This window comes from Dendropsophus ebraccatus, chromosome 9 (genome assembly GCF_027789765.1).
Source record: "Dendropsophus ebraccatus isolate aDenEbr1 chromosome 9, aDenEbr1.pat, whole genome shotgun sequence".
Classification (NCBI taxonomy): Eukaryota; Metazoa; Chordata; class Amphibia; order Anura; family Hylidae; genus Dendropsophus; species Dendropsophus ebraccatus.
Genome location: NC_091462.1, coordinates 44972541 through 44998736, shown reverse-complemented (window position 1 = coordinate 44998736; position 26196 = coordinate 44972541). Strand labels below are relative to the sequence as shown.

The 26196-nt window shown below is 41.5% G+C and overlaps 1 protein-coding gene across 5 annotated transcripts in view; it reads left to right on the top strand.

Moving 5' to 3' along the window:
* Positions 1-26196, top strand: part of UBE2F (ubiquitin conjugating enzyme E2 F (putative)) — a 168198-nt gene that overhangs the window by 33342 nt on the left and 108660 nt on the right. For all 5 annotated transcript variants that reach the window (XM_069983185.1, XM_069983184.1, XM_069983182.1 and 2 more), the window contains 2 exons: positions 3887-3916; positions 7137-7202. In XM_069983185.1, the coding sequence (XP_069839286.1) occupies positions 3887-3916; positions 7137-7202 (96 nt within the window). The remainder of the gene's footprint in view (positions 1-3886; positions 3917-7136; positions 7203-26196) is intronic.

The following is a 26196-nucleotide window of genomic DNA, read 5'->3' as shown; positions in this document are numbered from 1 at the left end:
ACAGTGAGCTTCCGGCACAGGCAGTCTGCCACACACCGGCCCGGAAGCTCACCACTGTAGCCCCGCAGCGCCCGGACTTCTCTCCTCGGCTGCCGACATGTGACGTCATCACGTCACATGTCCACCGCCAAACAGGAGAGGAGAAGTTTGGGTGCCGCGGGGCTACAGCGGGGAGCTTCCGGGCCAGTGTGTGGCAGACTGCCTGTGCCGGAAGCTCACTGTACTTGCAGGAGATCCGGCTGCCTGAAGGGACCCTGCCAGGCGGGGTGGCGGCGGTCTGGGCAGATGATGGGGCGGACAGCATGCGCCCCATAGCTGTTGGCTCCCCGTGCGGTCGCCCGGCCCGCCCGCCACTAGAAACGGCCCTGTTCTTGGCTCTCAGCTGCCCACTAATCTTGCTCCTTCCCGTTACCTCCTCCCCTCTTCATAGACCAGACAGATCCGACTGATAAAAAAACAGTCGAGATTTCCTGATTCTGAGGAGTGGATGACTGAAAGGAGAGGAGGGGAGGACCTGGGAAAAGGCTTTTTACATGCAGATGATGGCATATTTGGCTAATAAACCCTATTACAAAGTTTCTTAAAATCGCCTGGACTATTGATTTCTTACAAAAAAAATTTGACAGTGACTCTTTAAGTTAGTACTGTAGTTAGTGCTGTCATGAAGTTTTTTTTTTATTTCATGACACAATCCTTATTTCTCCCTCTTTTTAATTTTTTTTTTAAACTTGTAAAACATGCAAAAATGAAATGAATCCATATTGCAGTAAAGCAGGAGCAGATATTGATAGGGTTCCTGTCCCTACAGAAGTCAAGGGAGCAATCTCAAAATGGTACTTTCACAAAAGATTTGTAGAAGCCATATTACTGCTAGGGACCATTATTCCCTCTTATTTGTTCAGCATTCAGGTTGCAAGGTCAAGGTAATGAAAATTGGAAAACCATGGTGTGCCGCCCCCTGGTGTACCACTCATTACAAGAGCCTTGTAGCCACTTTTTGTTTGTAGCTGTGGATTGTCATACTGTTTCACAGTGGTTAGGATTTAGCTGTCAGGGCTCACATGCTGCTCTCGGATAGAGAATGTGATGCTGAGAGATTCTGTCATTTACTGCAATCTACAGCATAAATGTTTAATAATAATTTTTATCTTCTCTGTAGTTCCTTAGGGTGGTCTTCCCCACCCACACACACACTGATAAATCCTCTCATGTCTTCTCTCCAACTATGAAAGCTGTTATAGGAACATTTGGACTACAACCTTTATAATTCCATTTCTGGGGGGGTTTGTGGCACGTGCTGAAAAAGAAAAAAACACTGCCATTCCCCAATGTGGAAATATGTGCCACAGTTTACACTGCAAAATGTGGCAAGTGTTTTTTGTTTATTTTTTCCCACCAGCGTGTGTTTAGATTTTTTTTTCTAGTCAGTTGTCTTTTTCAGCCATCTAAAGCACCCCACCCCCTAAAAATAAAAAATACTGGGTGTTTTTATGCTATGTGGAAACACAACTAAAACACAAACAAAAAAAACATAATGCAAGGATACCCTCACAAGTGAATTTGAGTAGCAAAATACATCAGGTGCTAAATATTTTAGATCCTTAATGACACTACATGGGAGTTGGGAGGAATATCTAGGACATTAAATGGACACAAATATTAAGCCCAAAATTTTGTTTTCCTTAGAGTTAAAAAAAACAAAGCCTGAACAGTTGCTATGAGCGATACATATGGTCCGGTGAATGCAGTTTTGCTGCCATCGGCAACGTTATTAATAGAATGACATGGACGAGAAATTAGTGTTGTGAAATCCTATGTGGTGACCTTATCACCTTGGTGGTTCTTGATGCTTTTGTTTTTGCATTTTAAAGTCAGTACATCAAAAGTATGAAGGATGGTTGCTAAGCCGCCTTGTATAACCAGCGCCAAAAGGTGGTCATGTGTATAGCTGTCTTTCTGCATTCTCCAATACCACTCTTGGCTGAGCGTGTGTGTTCTTATAAAGGATAGGGCAGTAAACTGCTGTAGTGGTTTATCTCCCTTTAAAACGAAGGTTAGTTTTAGACTGCCCAACATGGGGCTGTGCAAGGACGCAAACTTGCGAGATCAGAAATATGGTAAATTAATAGTTCGGGCAATTACGCACGCAGCGACACCAAACATGTTTGTTTGTTTGTTTGTTTTATTTTTATTTATAACATGGTAAAAGGGGGGGTGATTCACACTTTTATTAGGGGAGGGGGCTTTTTATTATTAATGACACTTTTTTTTTTTACACTTATACTAGAAGCCCCCCTAGGGGGACTTCTAGTATATGCACACTGATCTCTCATTACGATCTATGCTGTATAGATATACAGCATAGATCAGGCATGTCCAAACTTTTTTCGAAGAGTGCCAAATTTGATGAAGTGAACATGTGCGAGGGCTGACCATTTTACATGCTATATGCTTTATAACACAGGCAGATAATAGCAAGCTGGATACCTGGGGGGCCGTAAAAGTTCGGAACGCGGGCCGCAAATGGCCCTCCGGCCGGACTTTGGACATGCCTGGCATAGATCGATGAGATAGGCACTCGATTGCTTCCGGCTGCTGCAGCCGGAAGCAACCGAATGCCGAGCCGGGAACAGCGCCATCACCCCACTAGACACCAGGGAACGGCTCCGGAAGGTAATCTGATGCAGCTGTCAACTTTGACGGCTGCATCTGATTACCTAATTAGCGGGCACGGCGATCGGACCATGCCCTCTAATAGCCGCGGTCCCGGGCTACATGCGGGACCCTGGACCGCGGCGGTTCAGGGTGGGGTCGCCGCGCGGCCCCGCTCTGAACTCCCTTAGCGATGTTTAATGGGAACCTGTTGGATCCCTGATGGTGCGTTTACACTGACAGATTTATGTGACAGATTTTTGAAGCCAAAGCCAGGAATTGATTAGAAAAGAGGAAAAATCTTAGTCTTTCCTTTATGACCTGTTCTCTGTTTATGGTCTGTTCCTGGCTTTGGCTTCACAGATCTGTCATAAATATCTCTGTGTAAACGCACCATTATATGCCCTACCCAAGCACCTTATAACAGCAGGGTGCAGCGCTCAGATGTGGTGCCAATACGTTTCCTCTGATGCTGGATTATTATAAGAAACCACTTTTAAAGGAGAAGTCCAGGGGTTTTTTTTTGTTTTTTTTCCCAAAGAGCCGGGGAGGAGATGGCTGAGCATAACAACATGCACCTACTTCCCCCAGTGTAGCGGTCCACTGCCCTCCACTTCTATTTCCAGTCCCCTTGCCACTTCCTGGTCTTAGCGGGGACTTGGTTCATGACGTGTTAGCCCCACTCAGCCAGTCAGTGGCTAAGCGTGGCTGACACGTCACGACCTGGGTCCTCGCTCAGATTAGGAAGTGGAGCGGAGGCCAGTGGACCCCTGCACTGGAGCTAGAGAGGTAAGTTCATGTTCTGTACAGCCATCTCCTCCCCAACTTTTTTGGAAAAAAAAGTGAGACCCTGCCTGGGCTTCTCCTTAACTCACCGCTGGCAGCGCCGTGTAAGCCAATGAAGGGGACGGAGCTGTAGGGCCAAGTAATCACGCTGCCTCTGCTCTCCTCTTTGACACAGAGTGATAATCTTTGCATTAAGTCTGAATTTCAGAGCGTCAAACTTGGTTTGCATCAGTTTGCCCAAATTGTTGAGTTCTTGTGTGTGATTGGTCACCTTTAGCCAGCCTAATAGGTTTTACCCAAATAGTGTATTTTTTATTTGGTTTGGGAATAGCACCCTTTCTCATAAAACAAAATCACACGGTCACATCCTAATGCATACCTGCACATATTCTACTGTATGTATGTGATGTATTGTACCTGCCTCACCAAGTCTTTCTTTCTCTTACAGAAGTAGCAGAACTTGAAGCAAACCTGCCATGTAAGTAAGCTTGTGTACATATTTTTTGCTTTACTACTATTCTTTCCCATATATTTAAAAAAATAACACAATGTGGACAATAATCACTGGTGGGTTTTTCCCACTCTTTTTATATGTAATCTGATATAGTTATGTTTTTTGTTTTTTAAAGAAAGTAAAATAGGGCAAAAAAAATCTGTCAGTTATTGCGCTCCTGTATATGTGCATCCTGGCTCACCTTTTTAGGCTCTGTTCACACTAGGGATGCACGATGCACCGAAATATCGATACTATCGATATTTCGGGCAAAACAACGTTTCGGTACCAGCTTAATAACGCAGCTTAACATAAAGTATAGAGCAGAGAACACGGCCGGCGACTAGCTGAGCACCGGCCATGTTCTCTGAGTGCTGACTCCTGCTCCCTGGAGTCACCTCCTCCGCCCGCCCCTTCCTCCGCTCACTGCAAGGATAAGTTATAGCCGACACACAGCGATCGCTAGTGTCAGGTATGTAACTGTGCAGATGCCGCTGTCACAACTGACAGCGGCATCTGACCCATCCTGTGCCATTCCAGAAGCAGTGGGGGTCGGCTACTGTGTGTAACAGACCCCCATGTATGCACACTCTCAGACTGGTGGCTGCGCTTCCTGACCGGCCTGAGTGTGCGCACATGAATATGCACGGAGGAACGGAGGCCTGACAGCTGGGAGCTTCCTGGGCTGAGGGGAGGGGGGATTTGTAAAGGGAGCTTATTTAAGGTGGAACAGACAGCCTGAACCTCGGCCAGCAGCAAAGGTTAATCTTCCTGGTGGCCAAGGTTCAGGCTGTCGGCTCCACCTTTAATAAGCTCCCTTTACAAATCTTCCTCCCCTTTGCTTTGACAAGCCTCATGCTTTGTACACAGGTACCGCAGTAAGTGAGAGCAGGGGATGTGTGCAGACATTGCAAACATCCCTGCCCTCTAGTGTGCCCCCACATCCCTGCCCTTAAACCCCTGTCCCCTGACAGGAACTGACTTGCCAGGCAGAGTAACCCTCTCCTGTCTGTCTAGACCTGGCAGCCTTCACCAGCTCCCTGCAGTGTAGGGGTTGTAGTCTGTACCCCATTGTCCATAGTGATGATCAATCCCTGTACAGCACTATAGTATATGCTGATATTCTATAGTGCTGTACGGGGATTGATCATCACTCACAGCGATTCCCCCTGGAGTTCACATGTGTGTGACCATAACCTAAAACATGTGCTCATATCCTGGCTGTGAATCTGTCAGATGCAATTCAGGTGCATAGAAAGATGCTTCAATGGGCCGAATGTGGTCCGCTAAGGATTAGCTCATTTCCCATATGCACACTTTTGAGTCAAACATGTATATGTGTGGAAAACCACCTGACTATATTCATTACCCCCAGCATAGACTGATAGCTGAAGTGTTATTGCCCAAACTATAAAATGATCACAGTAAACAATGTACTGTAAGCGCTAAAATCGAAAAAAAAAAATCGAGAATTGGTATCGAACTCAAAATTCTGGTATCGTGACATCACTAGTTCACACACACTATATTTCAGGCAGTATTTGGTCCTCATGTCAGGTCCTCATTGCAACCAAAACCAGGAGTGGATTGAAAACACAGGCTCTGTTCACATAATGTTGAAATTGAGTGGATGGCCGCCATATAACAGTAAATAACTGCCATTATTTCTATACAATAACCGTTGTTTCAAAATAACAGCAAATATTTGCCATTATATGGCGGCCATCCACTCAATTTCACTATTGTGTGATCATAGCCTTTCTTTTTTTTTTTTTATCCACTCTTGGTTTTGGTTGCAATGAGGACCAAATACTGCCTGAAATATACTGTGTGTGAATCCAGCCTAAAACTGTGATTTCTCTGAACAACAGTATATGCACTGCAGTACCACCCACAAACAGGGGGCAGGGGTAATGTTTTAAGGAGGAAAAAACTGTAATGTTTTTCTAATTTTTGATAACCACTTTAGGTGCAGTCATTTAAGTGCAGCTCATTTTTTGTCTCGAATATTATTCACTATAATGTTTGGTCTACCAGTTAAGCAAAATTAACAATGATCTAGTTAAAAAAAAGTTAATGTGCATAGAGAGGTTTAGCTTTTTGGATGTTTGCCATGTTAGCTAAAAATTCTGAGGATTGTACAGCATACAGGGAATTAGATTCTCTCACATTGCACATTACTATAGATGACCTGCTGTAAAAATTACATGTGCCGACTCCCCAGAGCAATGTCCGCAGACATCCAGCCAGCAACTCATTCTGAGAATTGTGGGCTAAGCAGTCTCCAGAATTGCAGTGTAGCTGTGCCGGAGAAGAGAATACTAGTAATTTTTATAGATTAAGCGTATAAATTACAGTCTAAAAAAAGAGCTTTTTTTCCAGATTAGAACTGTTTGTGGTTGTCAAAGGCTACAAGAATAGATGTGAAAAAGTAGGCTTTTTCTTGTGTGAACATGTAACAGTGTACAATCTGAATTAATGTATAAAGGCGCTGGATAACTTCCCAACCTCTGCCTAACACATACAGCGGCATACGTGACTTTACTGACTGCTGACTCCCAAATGTATACTTTTTTTTAAATATTATAATTATTATACTAGTAATAGACCGGGACTTACTCGATAAAAGTCTTTGGTGTCTATTGACGTAATGGTGTCTGCCACCATATACTTTATTATTAGATGCACAACCCAGAGGTGACGTGACCCCAACAAACAAAGTTTGCATAAAAAAGGAACTAGAATTTAGATTATGCAGATGTGTAAAAAGGCTTTCTTTATAGCCATTTTTCAGTAAAATGTCATTGGTCAGCATAAGATCATCGGCAAAACTTAAACCAAGCTTTGATGGCTGCTTAAGGTTCTGTACCTTTTCATAATAGAAGGCACAATGCATTCGTTTGTCGATGGTCACCCTCTGCGCCTGACACCCCTATTGACTTATAATGAGGTCAGCAGGGATTCTGTGGTGATGCGGTTTGACAACAAGACTATTGCTGATCCTGACAGCCATCCATGCTTCCTGCGCTACATCTGCTAGGTTCGCTCATTATTGTACACTTATTATTAGTATCTGTGACATTACTGCGGCTAATTTAATCATGCAGTTCTTGTATAACATCTGAACAAGGAATCTTCGCTGTAAGTATAGTAATTATATTATAGTTCCTGTATAAATTATATTATTTTTTTTTGTTCCTATTAGGCACCTGCAAAGTGAATTTCCCCGACCCCAACAAGCTGCATTACTTCCAGCTGACTGTGAGCCCAGGTAATCTGCCAATGCTTTGCGTAGTCTTGTCTCTGACACGGGTGATTCTGAGGTTAAATACTTCAGCACTTGATAAATTACAGCGGCCATGGTAACAGAATAAGACTGCATTCCCTTGGATAGTTTTAATTTCAGTATTAACCTCTTAATGGGGGTTTCTGGTTCCTCTTCAATCCTTTGCGGATCCTGTGTAGAAGCTCCAGCAGTGCCCTGGTATGTAACCACTGCAGCCAGCCACCGCCTTAGCGGTCAAGGACCATGTGTTGCTCGACCACTGGCCCTCAATTTGGCGCTAGAGGTAACATGTAGCAAAATCATGTGATGGCTAGCAGATTGTAAACCCTGGCAGGGACCGCTGAGCATCTGCATTGGATTGAAACTGGATAGAAGTAAGGCTTTTGTTGCTGCGTTTAACTTCAAAAACTGTATAGCTTCATTTACTTTGTCATGTAATAAAAACATGTATCCTGTAAGTATTTCAGCTGAAAATTTCTATGAAATCAGGAATAAAAATTCTTTTGTTTCGCTTAATAACCCATGTACTATCAGTACAGTGACAGGCTAGTGGTTGTCATAGGATTGTTGGATTAATTTCATGGTAGGACGTTTGATTAAAAAAAAAAAACCCACTAACAACAAGGTGATTTGTTAGCAAAGTGTTGGCAATATCACTAAAGTTGCCCTTACACTGTAGACTAAAGTCAGCTGGAACAGTCGCCTTTTGGCAAGTTCAGCCAAGTTGTGTGGTGGTCTCCTGACTCTCCACCAAAAGTGATGTCTGTGGAGAAATGCGGTCTTGTTCACCATTGATCCTTTTGTGCTAAGAGAGACAATCAGACGCCAGAGCGGTCTGTGACCTACCCCTCCCCATAGTGGCAACATGAACATTTGGCCATACTGCAGGTTTACATGTATGGGGAGGTCAAGAGAGATAACTGACAATTACTGAAAACGCACCTTGTTAGGGATTTTCATCCCGGTGATACTGGAATCGTGTGCTTGCTGCTAATTTGTCACTTTGCCTGCTCAGTGCTCTTTACTGATCATCTCTGTAATGTGGCTGAGAACAGAGGAGCATGTGACTATGATCTTCCACTGACCCTGTATATGACTACAAAGGACGCCAAGGGAGAATCATGCTCCTCCGTACTAAGCCATATCATGGGGATGGGGTCCAGAGCACTAAGCAGGATGGCACAGCAGGGGGGTCGCGTCTTCTTGCAAGAGCACTGTAGGGCACAGCAAATGTGAGTGATTATAGGACCAAACCTTTTCATACAATACTTAGTGACACTGTCACCCCCTTTTTGCATTTTGACTTCTCTAATTGACCAGTTTTCATACCTTATTTTATATCATACGTCATGGTGCTTGTTCAAGTAAAAAATGATCTTTTATCAACTGCAGATTGGGCTAAGTGGGTGGAGCTTCGCGACAACAGCGCCACTAAGCCCCACCCACAGTGTCACCATTGGCCCTGCCCCTCCATGACGTCATAGACACAAAGGCCTCACCCTCCTCGGCGCCCATTGGTATGGGCTGACCTAGAGGGGGTGGGGCCTACACCTTTAGGCCAGCCTGTTCCAGTGGTCAAAGAGGGGGTGGGGCCTGTGTGTCTATGATGTCATGGAGGGGAGGGGCCAACAGTGTTGCTGTGGGCATGGCTAGGTGACACTGTTGCCGTGAAGCCCCAACCCACCCTTAGTGGGGAGAAACCCCAGCCCCTCCATGACGTGATTATAATCTATGGAACCCTATCATAGAGGGGCTAGGGTTTTCTCCCACTAAGGGTGGGTTGGCCCGCCTCCAGTGCTTCAGCCTGGGCCTGGTGGTACAGTCACTTTAATTCCAGTTCTAAGGCCTCACCAACAGGCCATGTTTTGAGGATCTCCCATACAAAGAACACCTGTGATAATACTTGATGCACTGAGTATAACTATATCACCTGTGACATACTAAGAAAATCCTCAAAACATGGCCTGTTGGTGAGGCCTGGGGCCTAGAATTGAGAAGCACTGCACTAGAACATACTTACAGAGGACACACAACCCGTGGTTATAATGGGCATGTGTTTTCTATTTTTCATGTAGCTTCCAGCAATTAAACTATTCCTAATTGATATTAGAAGGCTCAAAAATGTCTCCTTACTATTGAAGTTTCGCCTCCTCTTCACCAGAAATGTGGACGCACACTCAGCCAACATGTGGTTTTCCTGCAAATGAGTGTGGTTTACAAATGATCTGAGGAACTTAGAGGTCAAGTCAGCACAAAAATCATCCGGAATGGTTTGAGGACTGTGACTATGTGAGGCTGGGGGTTTATCCTGATGGAAGAGACCACTGCTATTACGGAATCCTGTCGCCTTTAGGAGTGTGTATGGTCTCTAACAATGTGTAGGTAGATGGTTTGTGTCCGAATTAGATCCACATAATGTCAGGACCTAAAGTTTCCCAGCAGAGCATTTCGCAGAGCATCACACTGCCTCCTTACTGTCGTGCATTCTGTGGTCATCTGTTCCCCAGGTAAGAGCTGCGCATACACCACATGCTGTAAAAAAAAAAAAAAAAAAAAAGATTCATCTGATCCACCATACTTATTTCATTGCTTCATGGTCCATTTCTGATGATTGTGATACCATCGTAGACATCTTTTCTTTGTGATATGACTAGACATGGGAAATGTCGCCTTGTTATCCTTCTGTCCTCCTTTGTAGAACATCAGATTTATCCTCTAGGCTTCATGTACAACACTTAATATCAATACCCCAAATCTGAGACCTGCTTAATGTATGCAAGCCTTATTAGCTTATTCTTTGTTCATAACATTACCTATGCAGTATAAAGGCAAATGTAAGGCTTTCTGGGTTCTTCCCATTCTAATGCTGTCGTTTGTAGTGCTCTGTCTGTCTTTAAGAATACCAGAATCCACAAAATAATCCTAAATAATCCTATTATTGGTCAACTCACACGGTATATACGCTGGATCATAGATATCAGGGCTCTATCATGAAGACCTCAAACAACAAGTTTGGTGCCAAGTCAACCACAAATATAAGTCCAAATTGCTATGAACACCATAGTAATCTTTAAAGAAGACATGACTCTAGTGTAAAGGAAACCTGTCATACCTGTGTTATGTTACCTGAACCACAGGCAGCATGAAATGGACAAAGCTTTCTCAATATAGTGTGCTGTGAATGTTAAGATATGTGAACCCAGCCTAAAAGTTATATATATACTTACCCGTTATGTGTATATGCGATTTTTAGCATTTAGTGCTAAATTGGTTAAGCAGGGCAGGCACCATAGGTGCTACTTTTATATGCTGTCTAAGCAGCCAAGACTTTAATATGCCAAAGCGATACTTGAGATTGCTAGGATATGTGAAGAGGTGATGAGTTTCAATATTAATATTTCAGACACCTGATATTTAGCTGTGTAGGTTGTGGTCATGAATTTTTGCTCACGTCTGATTTGTAGTGATGTTATTTGTCCTGTAGGAGGCAGTGTAAACATACAGTATCTGCATTTAAACAAAACACTGTGTTTTATCCCTATTTAGAAGAATATGTTTGGCTGAAAAGAGGCTGATACATACAAGAATTCAGATTCTGTATGTGAAATGAAGCAAATGGTTGAAAGGTGAACTTTGTGGGTTTTTTTTGTTTTGTTTTTACTGATTTTGTAAAACTGCAGGAGCCTCAGAGAAGGAATCAGAAGTGCTGCTATAACGTATGGATAAGCAGTAACAGCACTTGCATTGTGAGAGCATGGCTATCCAGCGTCCTGTCCCCTGGACTGCGTCAATCATAGGATGCCCCTTATTGCAGCGTTCTTACAGGAGATCTTATCACATATCACTTGTTCTTCACTAATTTGGAAGGCCATCCTGTCCGAATAGCTCTTAGTGAATAAATGCATTTAAAAAATTTTTTATAGTTTTTTTTTTTTATTATTTTATTTGTCAGCCATTGGGGTAAATGCACAAGGTACAGAATTGCTGCAGGAAAACTTCCATAGCAATTCCAACCCATATCCACAGAGAATCGCACACCAGTCCATTCAGATTTTGCTGCAGCTAACAAAGAAAAAAACAAACATTACTTCTGTCCTCAGCAGTAGGCTTAGGTTCAGATTTTATTGCACATTACTTCTCCATTAAGAGTAAGAGGGAAAGTAAATCAGTAAGTAATCTATGACACTAAACCCACACCGCAGGTCCGTACATCTTCACGCCGTGTACATGGGATGGACTCGATAGATGCTGTCACTTGCTGCAGGTTTTCTATGTCAGCAGTGCAGTCAGTGCAGTTGTGAAATAATTACTGCCCTCTCGGGTTCAGTTTTGCTGAGAAACTGGATAAAAGGATATCGTTAATATAGTTAGTCTCTTATTTTTTGTGAGAAGTGTTATTGGTCCATTTATTTTACTATGCACTTTTAAGAGCGGATCTTTGTCTAGTATATGGAATATAGTCCCTTCCTTGAGATATAGTGATGTAAATTGTATATAGTGCAGTAGCCTGGAATTGTCTCTTTATAGTCTGGTAAATGTCTTTTTTGAACTTTATACGTTTTCTTTTCCAGTAGGTTCTTTGACAGTGCGCTGATTTCCCTCATTCCCTTCTCCCCTCACACAGCTTGCAGTCTCACAGACACATGGAGAGATACTGAACATGCATCACCATAGTCTTCAGTTTACTCATTTTCCGGAGACTAATTGTGGCCGAGGAGGTTTCTAAACGTTCAGTGTATAGCCTTCCACTGTGGAAATGCAGCCATGTATCTGCACCACATTGTGCTGCACATTAACAGTGTTTACATGGCACTAACTGTAACAATGTAATTCACTCCAGAATCATTGCGATTTTCAATAGTGAATCAATAGAAATAAATGTGCAAGAAATTCACAGTGTATCCGCATCAAAATTGACACTGCATTACAATGCAAAAACATTTTATATAAAATGATAAGCAAAAAAAAAATCTTTACTCTGTTTTGCCAATATGTGCAGCCTGCACGGTAATTCCATTACCATTTGGTTGCAATGTGATTTCTTTCAATCATTTTGCTGGTATTATATTATGCAGCAGATTGTACACCTCTAAATTCTGTAGTGTAACTATCTTGTGTGAACATACCCTATATCAGGAATAGGGAATCTTTTGGCTCTCCAGCTGTGAAACTACAATTCCCATCATATCTAGAGAGGCCAAGCTTTGGCTGTCCAAGCATGATTGAAATTGTAGTTTTGCAACAGCTAATGGGCCGAAGGGTCCCAATTGCTGCCCTATAGGATGTCTGCAGGCTGCTGGCATTTCAAAGAAGAGCTAACTGGATAAACTAGGAGTAATAAACATAAGTAGACATAATCTTTCTGCATTTATCTAAGTTCACAGTGTGAACCTTGGTTCAAAAGATGTTGTAAGCTAAATGCTGACTATACCTTCTCAGGGGTTGGATGCACTGCATATCTTCCACAGTGGATTTGCATGTGACTTATTCAATACTAGCGATTTTAAGAACCTGCTTACACTGTGGAAACGTACATTAGTCTGTAGTGTTACAAGCGTACTACTTTATACCATATGCAGCAAATCCACAATTGAGTTTTATTTTAATGGATTTGGTAGTGAGTTTTTGTTGACGTTCACATGATTTTGTGAGAATTTACCATGGTGTAAAATTCACAGCATTTCTGTCCTGTGTAAAAGCAGCCTGAATTTTTATGATAATGATGAGCAAACTTTCCCTACCCGAATGTTTGCCATTTGACTTCTGCCGCCTGGAGGAGTTGGATGCAGCCCTAGGGAGTCATTGAAAACATTGATACAGCCATAGGCTGTATCCATTTTTTTTGTCCTGGCAGACTTAGGGCTGCATCCAACTACTCCAGCCGCCAGGAGTCAAATGGTAAACATTCAGGTAGGGCAAGTTTGCTCATCATTATCATAAAAATTCAGGCTGCTTTTACACAGGACAGAAATGCTGTAAATTTTACATCAAGGCATATGGTCTGACTTGTTATATGGCTCTCTGTAAGGGTATGTGCACACTATGGTATCCAGGCAGATGACCCGCCACGGATTCTGGTGATCTGCCCGGATTCCATAGTGTGCACGTACCCTCACAGTGTCTTGTTAAAAGGTATGAGCTTTTCAGTTCGATCCACTTCATTGATTTTTATATGTGAAGGTTTTATGGCATCTATATTCAGAGGTTGTAGAGAGACATGAAGGGTAAAGCCACCGACAGCCTGCGTCTGTCACCTGAAAATCCATGTGGTTTCCAAATGCTTTGTTTTAGCAGTAGTTTCTGGCAAAACCGTGATTTCTACACATGGCTTTATCCTAGCCTAAAAGAACTTTAGTTGGCAGCGTTGTCTCATATCTGTGTAGTGTATCTGACATTTATGGACAACTTTTAAAAACAAGAGAAATTAAGCAATCTGAACTGAACAATGTTACATATCCTCCTACAAGTCCTTGTAACTTCACACCAGAAGGATCTTTTTTCAGAGTGATCACCAGATGCCGGATGCAGATACAAGTGTTAGGGCTTAAGGCACAAGCTGTGTCAGATATGTTTGTCCCGTTTGCTAAATTTATCCACGGTATCACTTAGCGTATTTAATTCTGTATGTAGAGGACACTTCTTTGTAGACTGCTTATTAGTGGGTTTGATACATTTTTGCATTTTCTTTGTTGTTCTCCATAGAATCACAGGGATCCCTAAACCAGATTCAGTATCATTTACAATACTATATAAATATCATATATATGGTACACAGCTTTCTCTGGAGGCTTTAAAGACTGTTACAGCAACTCTACTTTCTTTTATTTCAGGTCAGGGCTTCATTGCAATGTATGGCAAGGATGAGGGTATACAATTTGGCTTTATTGCAATAGCTGTAAAAGTTGTACTATTAACTGTGATCATATTGCCATCAGAGGCATGAAGCCAACAATGCTGTCTGCTCGCCCCTGGGGTGAAACAGTCACTTATATGTAAGATAGGGTTGAAGCTCCCAGATAGCGATATGGTACAGAAAAATCTTCGGTAGATTGGTGCTTAGCAAATAAATAAGTGCAAAGTCACTAGCTGAGTAGCAGAAAAAGAAAACTGCAGGACTCGCTAAGGGCCCTTGCACACTACGGAAATCACGCAGATAACTTGCTGCGGATTCCGTGCGCGCTCCCACTTGAGCATCTGGCTGTCCCATAGGCTTCATTCTAGGCTCAGGCGGTTTCTGCCATCCACCAAAATAATTGACATGTCAATTCTTGGGGCGGATGGCAGAATGTGCCTGACCATAGTATGGAGCCTATGGGACCGACAGAACTTCAAGCGGCGTAATCCGCGGCAAGTTATCCGCATGATTTCTGTAGTTAGCATGTGCCGAAGTGTGCAAAATTGTGGATTACTTTACTTTTCTAAGTAAAGTGCACAAGTAGGCAGCAACAGCTGTTTCATTGGCCAGAATCCTGCTTCCTCTGGCCTTCGGAGAAAGAGTTTTGCATGAGAAACAGCTGTCACAACCTACTCCATCCCTCTCTACCTTGTGCACTGTGTTGGGAAAAATAAAGTGAACCACATGCACATTGAGTTCCGCAATTTTCTTTTACTCAGCTAATGACATATTACAGTCTCATGACATCACACGGTCATGTGTGGATGATTTTAAAGTACTTTTTACTGGTCATACCTGTGTGTAATTGGGAATGGAGGGAAGCCATTGAAAATGTAAGTTGTGTAATTGAGGATATGTAGTAAGTGGGGTTTGGCGACAGTTACTGGTTATCAGTAGAGATTAGCCGATGCACTCATCTAAGCGAAGCAAATCGCTTCATTTGATCGGCGCTCTGCGGATCAAGCCGCCGGGATTTCCGCACCACTCCTCCCAGGATGCGGGAAAAAGCTGGATTCAATCCTGGCTTCGCTTAGATGAGCACTTAACTAGAGATGAGCGATCAGTCTCTTGATGTCGCTGATAATGTATAGAGATTAGAGATGACCATAACATGCACTCGTTTGGCATTTGGATACCGGTGGCCAAAGGCTATATTCAGCCACTGGAATTCAAATGCCGAGTGAGCAGGCTTGGGTTGTGCGCTCATCTCTAATAGAGATATCAAGATGAAACCATGTGTATCCCGCTACTTAAAGTTTTTGCCAGTTTTTCGCCCAATATCTATCTTCCAGGCATGGAAAAATCTGGTATCCAGCTTCATATTGTCAGCATATGGAGTAAACAATGACCAACAATGTTGGCATAAATCATGTTAATGATCTGTTTTGTCTTTGTTATATGTTCACTTTTTGTTGCAGGGAATTTTTTTATTTAGAAAATGTTCTACTGAAATATTTTAATGAGCATCATATTAGTTTCCTGTGTTTTGTGAGTCAAAGCAGAAGAGTATTTTTTATGGAACATTAATATTTCCTTGTAATTAAAGCACTCAATTCTCCAGACAACTTAAAACAACCCTTTAATGGTTTAAATGTGTGCAGTAGTGAAAATACTACTTTTTCCACTATTGTCTAAGCACATGGCAGTGTTATGTACACTTTGTGGTGGTGGGACACTGGCTACATAATTATTTTTCTTGACTCACAGATGTGGAAACTGATGGAGAAAATTATACTAGAGCCATGAACAAATATTTAACTGAATTAAATTACACCTAATTTATGTCATTTACAATTATGCTTCCTAATATATGATCTATGGTTCATTGAAATGTTCAAAACCTGTTAGCCCCTTTACGATGTCCCCTATGAGTTCAGCGGGTTGTCACTTACGTATGAAAATGCTGAAGTTTTGGACAATACTAGCCCTAATATAATTGAGTCTAATGTATTGATGAGATGCAGGCACCACAACTCGCCCTCTGCCGATTGACAACTTTTTTCTCTGAGGCCATGTTCACAAAGTATACGAACAATGGCCTTTGTTGGCACACAAAAAAAAAAGGCCTTTGTAGTTAGTGTCAAACAATGGCCATTGAAATCAATGCACAACGGCCGGAAATAATTAAGGATGTCAATTATTTCCATGGCCGTAGCCAACAACGGTGGTCGTTCAATACGCTGTGTGAACAACGTCCGTTGTTTGAATTGACTTCGATGCAACACATTTTTCACAGCGTCAGTACAGTAGCGCAAATATTTAATTTGGCAGTGTATCAAATACTTTTTAATTTTTCCCACTGTATTCTGTAAGTAATAACCTTGTTCTTTTTGACTGTAGTTGAGCTGTTATATTTGTATGATGAACATTGATTTTATTTTTTTATATTTGCCCACCTGAGGGCGCTCTTATGAGCTGTGGTACTGCCTTTGACCTCCAGGTGCACCTCTTAATTGCAGTTGGGACCTGGACTTTTAGCAGTTGCAAGTCAAGATGTCACTCACAATTACCAGTCAATCCCAAGCACAAGTGGTTGGCATGGGTCTCTTACATGGGGCAATAATCGGCCCAAGTGAAAGACCCCCAAATTATACCGTTATTAGTAATATCTCAATATTTTTATTTATAACAATATTCAGTCAGTTAGAATTTCCCTTCAGAACTCTGCTACCGCTCATTGCATTGCCCGGCGCTACCTTTCAGCAGATATACATGTATTGTGCCCTCCAAATGACTTCTTTCTTCCCTCTCTTCGTCTCTCTAGAATTCCATTGCACGCTCCTTGTAATGTGACCGGTTATTGTACACTGGACGCTGGTTACAAATGTTTGTTTGAAAAGCCATTTCTAAGAAGCTGTCTCGCACAGAAATCTGGTTGGGTTTATGGAAGGTAAAAATAGAGATGGCAAGCGGCATGTCTGCAGAGTTATGTTACATACCCAGGGTGGGAGATAATTCACATAGTATCGGTGCCAGTTTATGAATAATCTCCTGTATGCACAGTCATTCTGGCTCCCAGAGAGTTAAGCTACAGCTGACACCAGAGCATATTTAGCAATGCTGTTGGTGTAGTCTGGTCTGTATCTGGAAATTTTTGATCCGTGAATTGTCGCATGTCCTGGGAATGAGAACTTTAAAGTGATTTTTTTTTTTTTTTTGACCCATCTTGATTTGAAGCTCAGTTCTTTGCATTTTTTCATTTGGGAAAGTATCACAACTTGTCATGTATAACATTGTTCTTACAGAAATATTTATGATGTTGCAATGAGACCTATATGTGATGTTTGCTGGTTTATGTGAATATATAGCACTGTAAACTTCTAGTATATAACCGTTTGAAAATTTTATTAGTTCTCCATGTAAACGGAACCCGCCATGCATCTTCCCACCAGTGCTGTCCGTAAATGTATTGTGTGCCATTGCTGCAATGTGTTTTTTTTTTTTTCTTTTGAAGTTTTAGGATTTATTTGTGGGTTAAATTACATTACATATAGTATGTCCTTGTAAAGTATGCACTCTTTTATAATTTGACACAAGAATTAACTTTCAAGAATGTATTATTTTATAAACAGACATATCGTAGCTTTTTTATTTAACTTAGTCTTATGTTATATTTTTTTTGTCTGTTTTACCTAGTCCATTGTGTCCTGCATAAGAGAAACACAAGGAAAGTATCAAGGAGGCCAGAGCCTTGCTCACTCCCTTGCTTGCCCTTACCTAGAGAACCCTCCCAACTGACTGCAGGTCTAGTCTAGTGCGCCAGACCGCCGAAAATGACCTATGGGAACATAACAGCAGGTTTGAGTCTACTAACCTGCTGTTAGTTTACCTGCGTTTTCCATGCTGATCTATGGGGAGCATATGGCGCTACATAGTGGCAGGGTATGCTTTTTTTTAAAGAGGTTATCCAGCCTGTTAAAACAAGTACAATTCTGTAGATTGGCTATCAATAGAGATGAGCGAACCTCCAGCATGCTCGAGTCCATCCGAACCCGAACTTTCGGCTTTTGATTAGCGGTGGCTGCTGAACTTGGATAAAGCCCTAAGGCTATGTGGAAATCATGGATATAGTCATTGGCTGTATCCATGTTTTCCAGACAACCTTAGAGCTTTATCCAAGTTCAGCAGCCACCACTAATCGAATGCTGAACATTCAGGTTCGGGTCGACTGGAACTTGAACCCGGTTCGCTCATCTCTAGCTATCAATATTAGATTAGCGCAGGTCTGACTTCCAGCACCCCGGATTTTTTCTGGTTGAAGGGACCTTGGCACTAGTTTCTTTCATTGCTGTGCTCTTTGGGACAGCATTGTTATTCCATTCAAGTGAGTCGGGCAATGGTGCAGTTCTTTGTGCTGTTGCGCCACATAGTACAGTAACGCAAGGACAAGAAAATGTTTTTAAAAAGCACCTTCAAACAGCTGATTGGGGGTGGACTGGTGGGGGCCACAAGTTGGACCCACTCTGACCTACTATTGATAGCCTATCCTGAAGTTAGGCAATCATGTTTTACAGACTGGACAACCCCTTTAACCCTTATATGACCTAGGGTCATTCAATGCCCAGGTTGTTTTTGGACATCAGCTTATGGGATCATAATGATCCCATAAGCTGATGTCCCTGTGTCTGTCCCCTGCCGCTGTTACAATCTTGTGACAGCAGCAGGGGAGAGAGGGGAGGGGGCAGATCGCACAGCCATTCCCTCCCTCCCCCCACCAGCCTCCGTAGCCAGGAAACTGGAAGTCTGACACTTCCGGTTTCCATGGCTACCATCGGGGCTCTGCGATCACTTCGCAGAGCTCCGATGGACACCGGACACAGAATTCTGCATCTGTAGAGGAAGAATTCTCTGTCAAGAGCCCTATAGATGCTGCGGTCGTGCTAACCGCAGTATGTATAGAGTTAACTCTCTGATAGCTGGGACCCGCCGCGGAAAACACAGGTGCAACTCCTGCGCCTGTGTTATCGTCTATCTTAAATTAACTACGCTAAATTAACAGCATCAGGCATAGGTTGCAGCGACGTTAATTTACTGTGGAGCAGCGGGAGAGGGTTAAAGGAGAAGTCGGTGATTTAAAAAATTTGTTGTCAGTCGTGTGTGTGTGTGGGGGGGGGGGGACATAAGAAATAATCACTACTTGCCTCTCTCTGTGTGACAGGGGCAACCCTGCGAGAAAGCATTTTCCCTTGAGTACTGATGTCATGACTATGGGGGGGGGGGATACCAGACACGGCTGATGAATTGCCACATCAGACAACCAATATACTGCAGCCATGTCCTTTCCTAGTCACTGGCTGGCTCAGTGGCCAGTCATCAACTGGGTTGTGACCAGCCATAGAAGGACATCCTGGAGCCCCGTGGGAGTCCTGGAGCGGCAAGCCAGCGCTGCAGAAGCACAAGGACAGGTAAGTAGTGATTGTACAATAAGTTTCCCCCATGCCGACTGACAAACTTTAAAAAAATTGCTGTCTTCTCTTGTAAATAACTGCTCATCAGTATGTACTAAGAGAAATTATCTGAGGTATTCTGAAAGAGTACTTTGTTGTAACTGAGATACTTTCCGATAAATATTTAATCAGATTACTAAAAGCTTTTTTTTCTACCTTTGTTTATATGGGACTTGATCAATTTACAAAGATTTTGGTATCAGAAAGTAACTTGTTCCCAAAACAACTGCTGTAAACATGTTCCCTAGTTTATTTCTCCAGGTATTTTTGGTGTGTGTGTGTGTATTATATATATATATATATATATATATATATATATATAATATATATATATATATATATATATATATATATATATATATATATATATATATATATATATGTGTGTGTATATATTATTCAATATCTTTTCTACAAATAAATGAGGTCTATTTCCAAAGTTTAGGAAAAGTCCTTTCAGACCTACAGTATGCTTTCATTCTGATGACTAAAAACTAGTCTGACAGTGAGTATATGAGCAGGAAAAAGCTCTTTATTAGCATGTATATGATTTCTTGCTCTATAGCCTAAACAAGTGGCTTACTGGAGTGTTTGTGTTGAAAAATAGACTAGATACACGCTTACTTCAGTTAAATGAAGTCTATGTAAGGGACATAGTGTAACTTCCTTCTGTGTTTAAGTGGAAATGTAAAGCCTTACCTACATGATGATTTATCACTATTGTTGCATTATTCATTGCTACATTCCCAAATGCTAACGTTCGCTAGCAGTTCCTGGAATTTAGCGTTTGTTGAATATGGAGAACAGCAGACATTACTGATGCTAGATGTACGTTTCATACTGCTCAGTATTTCAATGCTAGTGGGGCTTAGCTTTGCTTTTTCACAGAGTTTGTTAGAGAGTCTTAGAAGGGTCTCCCACCCTGGCTGCCCGGGCCAATGAACACATTATACAGGCAGCCATTGTTATGAATTGCTGTCATGTAATACCACATTTTATTCCCATTGCAGCCACCATAGGGAAAGCAAATGACCACAAGAAGTTAAAGAAGCCAGATCTGTATTCAGCAGCTGATCACCCTGACATCTTCATTCTTACTCTGACTGCATAAAGCAGTCCAGGATCCTGAAAAAGGTGTGGGCATCTGCATTGGCAGACAATCCGCTACAGTTGTCCCATCAAAGCAATATCTGAAATATGATGGGGTGGTAAATGGAAACGTTTTGTCTGACGGCAAGAGCTGTCCTTTAGAGCAGCTGTAATTTAGCCAAGGTATTGATAGGATTCCCTGTGATCAATAACTCATCTAGTTATCCTTCAGAGACTGTGCATTGTCCTGGGATGAATGTTATTGTTCCGAGGCAACCTTAAAGGGTCACTTTATCATTTTGTGGCCTGTGTCATGTAAAGATCTGGTTTTGCCCCTTGCATTTTTGCTTAGATGACATTTTCTAAATATATCTTTATCATATAGAGATCATATATTGTATTTGTTTGTTTATTCATGTAAAGCCAATCTGAATCCATCCCCTGAGCCATGGGTATTATATGTCATAATTTGCAGTACAGAGGTATTTGCGTTAGAGAGGTTATCTAATGATTTTTTTTTTTTTCAAATCAACTGGTTTTCGAAAGTTATATAGATTTGTAATTTGTAAATCTCAGGTCTTCCCATAGTTACCAGCTGCTGTATGTCCTGCAGATAGTGGTGTTTTCTTTTCAGCCTGATGCAGTGCTCTGTGCTAACCTCTCTGGCCGAGACAGGAACTGTCCAGAGCAAGAGAGGTTTTCAATGGGGATTTGCTGTTGCTCTGGACAGTTCCTGTCTTGGACAGAGATGTCAGCAGAGAGCACTATGTCAGACTGAAAAGAAAATACCACTTCCTGCAGAACATACAGCAGCTGATAAGTATGGGAAAAGAGTAGAGATTTTTAAATGGAAGTGAATTACAAATCTATATAACTTTCTGAAACCAGTTGATTTGAAAGAAAAGGTTTTCCGCTGGATAACCCCTTTAAACACCTGTTGAAATGTGTCGATTCAGTGTGTAAATGCCAGGCCATGTTCACATTTCATTTTCGGCCCTATGTCGGGCTACACATCGGGAATCCTTGAAGAAAGGATGCTGACGTGCGGCCAATGGCAACATTGACTTAAATGAGCAGGAGTGAGTCATTTTGTGACTACGTTCTGCTCATTTGCTGGACGTACACTGCTTATGTGCAGGACTCAAGAGCATGGTCTTTCACGCTTTTGAGTCCTGCACAAAAGCAGTGTACGTCCAGCAAATGTGTTGGAGTGGTATAATTATTTTGGCCCTCACATCACTAAGCTTGATATAACATCTGTAATGAAAAATTCTCTCCAAATATTAGATGATGGCAGCTTTTACAGTGCTTTTAAGATCTTTGTTTCCGGCTGATACCTTTATTCTGCATGAATACTTGTCAGTTTGGTCCTTAGACATAAAAAAAAAGAGATTGTGGCTATTTTATATAATGGATTTGCATCTATCTTTCTAATTTACTACCACATTTCTGGTGCTAAAAAGTATACATTATGGGGGAGATTTATCAAACATGGTGTAAAGTAAAACTGGCTCAGTTGCCGCTAGCAACCAATTCGATTCCACCTTTTATTCCTCACAGACTCTTTGAAAAATGAAAGGTGGAATCTGATTGGTTGCTAGGGGCAACCGAGCAAGTTTCACTTTACACCATGTTTGATAAATCTCCCCCATTATGTCTTAGGGTAGCTTCACACGTACCGTATCGCTGCTGATTTTATGCAAGAAAAACGCAAAAAAATCGCAGATCCGCCCTTGCGATTTTAGATACAGAAAAATCGTATGAATTGACCTGCGTATTATGTATATATAAAAAACGCAGCATAAATTATGCACATAATACGCAGGTCAATTCATGCGATTTTTCTGCGTCTAAAATCACAGGGGCGGACGTGCGATTTTCTTGCGTAAAAACAGCGGCTATACGGTACGTGTGAAGCTACCCTTAAAGGGAATCCATCACCAACCTGTTTCCTTAGTGTTGTCGCCAATCAACATCTTTTAAGATGGGATTCCACACCTCTAAATAGGGCTGTCCACAGTTCTCCTGCTCTATAACATGCTGTTGGAGGATCAAAATGCTTGTTCAAAATGACAGGTTCGTTCTCTCCATTTGCTACTCTGTGCAGTGTTTCCCCTCGCCTCCTGTTCAATGCACAGACCTTCCGTGATTTATTATCTGCATTTTTGGAGTTAACCTATAACATTCTTGTGTTGTATGAGAATAAATTATGCTCTAAAGAAGGTAGAACTATGTATAAGGGTAAGACCACATCTATCTGACATGAAATATTATGGGATATTTTAGTAAACCTATGAGAATAGGATGCTGATGTATACCACAGTGCGTTTGTGCGAATGCCTTCATTTCTATGTGTGGAATGTAGTGAGCTAGTCACTGGCGTATTTTTAACGCATAGCATTTATTTGTGGAGCTTTAACAATGTACACTTCCGTATAATATACACTAATCTTTACATGTCCTGATCTCTGTTTAAATATTGGTGAGATAGGATGCCAAACATTAGTAAGGTAACCTGAGACACTGCAGCCTGCAGAAGACGTAGACTATTATTCATCAAATATCCATTGTATAGGTGACAGCCATCTATCCCAGGTTCCCCATAAATTATCATTTTATATTGGCATGCATATTATTTCATTGGGCAGCAAAGCAAAACAAAGAGGAGCAAGTTGTAATCCAGCATGTATAATTCTTGAGTCACAGTCAGGCTTCTGATATACTTTAAGACCTGTAAGACCATTTTCACACAAGTATAATATAGAGTATAATATAGTATAATATGCTATAAAAAAGTATAGTATGCTATTGCATCCTTATTGGAGCCACAAGTCCCGACCAGACTATGGATCAAAACTGACCATAGATCACTATACTTTCAGTACAGGTCTCTAGGCTGGGTCTCGTGTCCATAATACGTAAAATGTAAAAATGTCCGTATTACACACCTGGACTTTTTCAGTGTTGATTCTGTCTCAAAAATCCGCAATAATATACGTATCTGAATTTACAAAACCACATTGAAACTTTACATATTTTATGGTTTTGCTACAATTTTCGGAAATTTAGAATGTTTTTTTCAGCAGTTTTTAAAAATGGCAATTTAACCATGACACATCTATAGCATGTGAACACAGCCTCCCTATTTAGTAGATTCTTATGAGAGCCTATTATGTTGCTGGTTTGCAGTCTTTCATGTAACATATGACCATTCACAGTAAAATCCACAATGAAAAGATCATCATGGAAAACGCCCTCTAAAATTTTGGTTTCCAGCCGATCCTGCCTTCTAATGAGAATTCTTGTAGGTTTACTTGTGATGAACATTGATCAGCTTTGATGCGTAGAAGCATCAGATACCAAACCTGTCAAAATATTTTTAAAAAATCTTTTACAAAATCTTATCACATAACTGTTTTGTAATAAACAATCCCTCCAACGATGTCTTTAGCATTTAAGGAATCCATTACTCAGGTACGTTACAAATTAAATTTTTCTTTTAGAAAATTACCGCTTTCTCAGTTTTTATACACATTATATCTCTGCGGTCCTCATAACGTGTTACTTTAATTTTCCATTTTCATTGTGTCTATGTACATTAGTTTATTGCATCATTACACATATTAGTTATACGCTTTTATACAACCTTGCTTGTTGGTGTTTTTTTCTTCTCATCCAGAACTGACAGCAATTCTTCCCGGAACCCCATTTGAGCCATCTATACCAATACAGAAACTTGACAAAAGCAATTACTTATGGGGCTGGCACATTGTCCTCTAATCTGAAGCTCTTTGAATGTGAAGCGCTTCTAGCTGCTTAGCTGTATAAGTCTATGCAACTCACGTGGGTAATGCCCCATGTGGATATATGGTAGGAACACAAAGGATATCTACTATAGCCTCTTTTTTTGCTTTGGAAAATATACTGCATGTTTTCATGTAGACATTTTGATATGCATCCTATCATGTTAGGACACATCAGCCACATTCTCTGTCCTTTACTTAGTGGGTAATGAATGGACATGATAAATGTGGTATGTGAGAGGCTGCTGCACGGCCGTGCAAAATACCTGGATGACAGCAGGGCAGTAAGGGCCCTGTTACATGAAGCAATCTGCCGAATCAGGCAGATTTGGCAGATCATCATTCTGTGTAATAAAGTCATGTAGTAATGTCAATGATTGTCTAATTGTGTCTTTAGGTTTTTACCTAACATCATTGACCGCTATCGATTTCCGTGCAGCTCTTGATGCGCAATTTATTGTGCTGTATATGGGCTCGGCAAGCGAGCACTGATCTAGCAGTGCAGTTTTTGTCTGGGTTGATGATGCAAGCTAACACTAAGGTATTACAAATGTAGCTTGCATAAAACCTAATTTGTTTTTGAGACTAGTTTAATACAGTGGAATAATAGAAATGTTAAACTGATCACACAATCACCAGACATCTATACGAGAGAATTTTAAAGGTTGCGAACACCATTTCACTTTAAAAAATAATTTTTACTTACAGGGAATTAGAAGTGTTGCACAGTGTGACCCTGCAGTGTGACACACTCTACAGTGTGACTCATTTTCAGGCGCCTTGGCAATTAGGCTGGGTATTATTCCCATAAGGGTGCCCTCACACAAACTTTTTGTCTGCCCCCTCCCCTAAAAAAAAGCCAGAAAAACTGCCATTGCAACACATGGCGCTTTTTTTTTAATATGCAGTTGCAATTTTTCTGCCGTTTTTGACTTTGTGTCAATGGTCATTTTTGTGGTTTAGGCGTTTGTGTGTGCTGACACTCTACTAAGAGTAGGGAAGAGGGCTGGAATAGACCTGTCAGAAACTGTCCTGACCAATTTTATTTATTTTCTCATACTGAATTGGATAGATAGTCTTAGGCTGCATTCACACATCTGCAAATTTTGTGGACCTACAGATGGTGAACGCCTGTCCTCTATATCATGCCGGCAATGGGGAAACAGTTTGAACATTTTCCCTGCTGCCAGCATGATGATGCTTTTCCGGGGGGAAAAACAATCCAGGCCAGCCATTCATTGTTTGTAGGTCCGCAAACTATACGGACGTGTGAATTCAGCCTTACATGCGCTCTCCTGGAAACTAAATGCTTGGAATGGGAAGTTTTTAAGTCTCTTACCTTCCTCCTTGGTGCTGGTTACATGCATTTAGTAGTTGAATCCTTGGCCCAGAGCACTGCACTGCGCTGAGCTGTCCCGCTCCTTCTAATGATGATCAATGGAGTGGGCAGGTCTGGATCTCTTGGGGGGGGGGCAGTGCTCCCAATGGTGCTCCGGGCCGAGGCTTCAACAACTAATAGCATGCAATAGGGGAGCTATCAGCAGGTTAGATTTGTCTAACCTGCTTATATTTCCCCTTTAATCAAGGCTATTTGGAAAGTTGCTTAATTTTGAATTTAGAAAAGAAATACATGCTAAAAGTTGTGGAGACCTTTGCAGTGAATTATTTTTAAGGTATTATTTGGAACAAAAGGTGGAATACAAAGCACACAGTTACTAAAAGAGTGAACTCAAAACCCTGTCTTA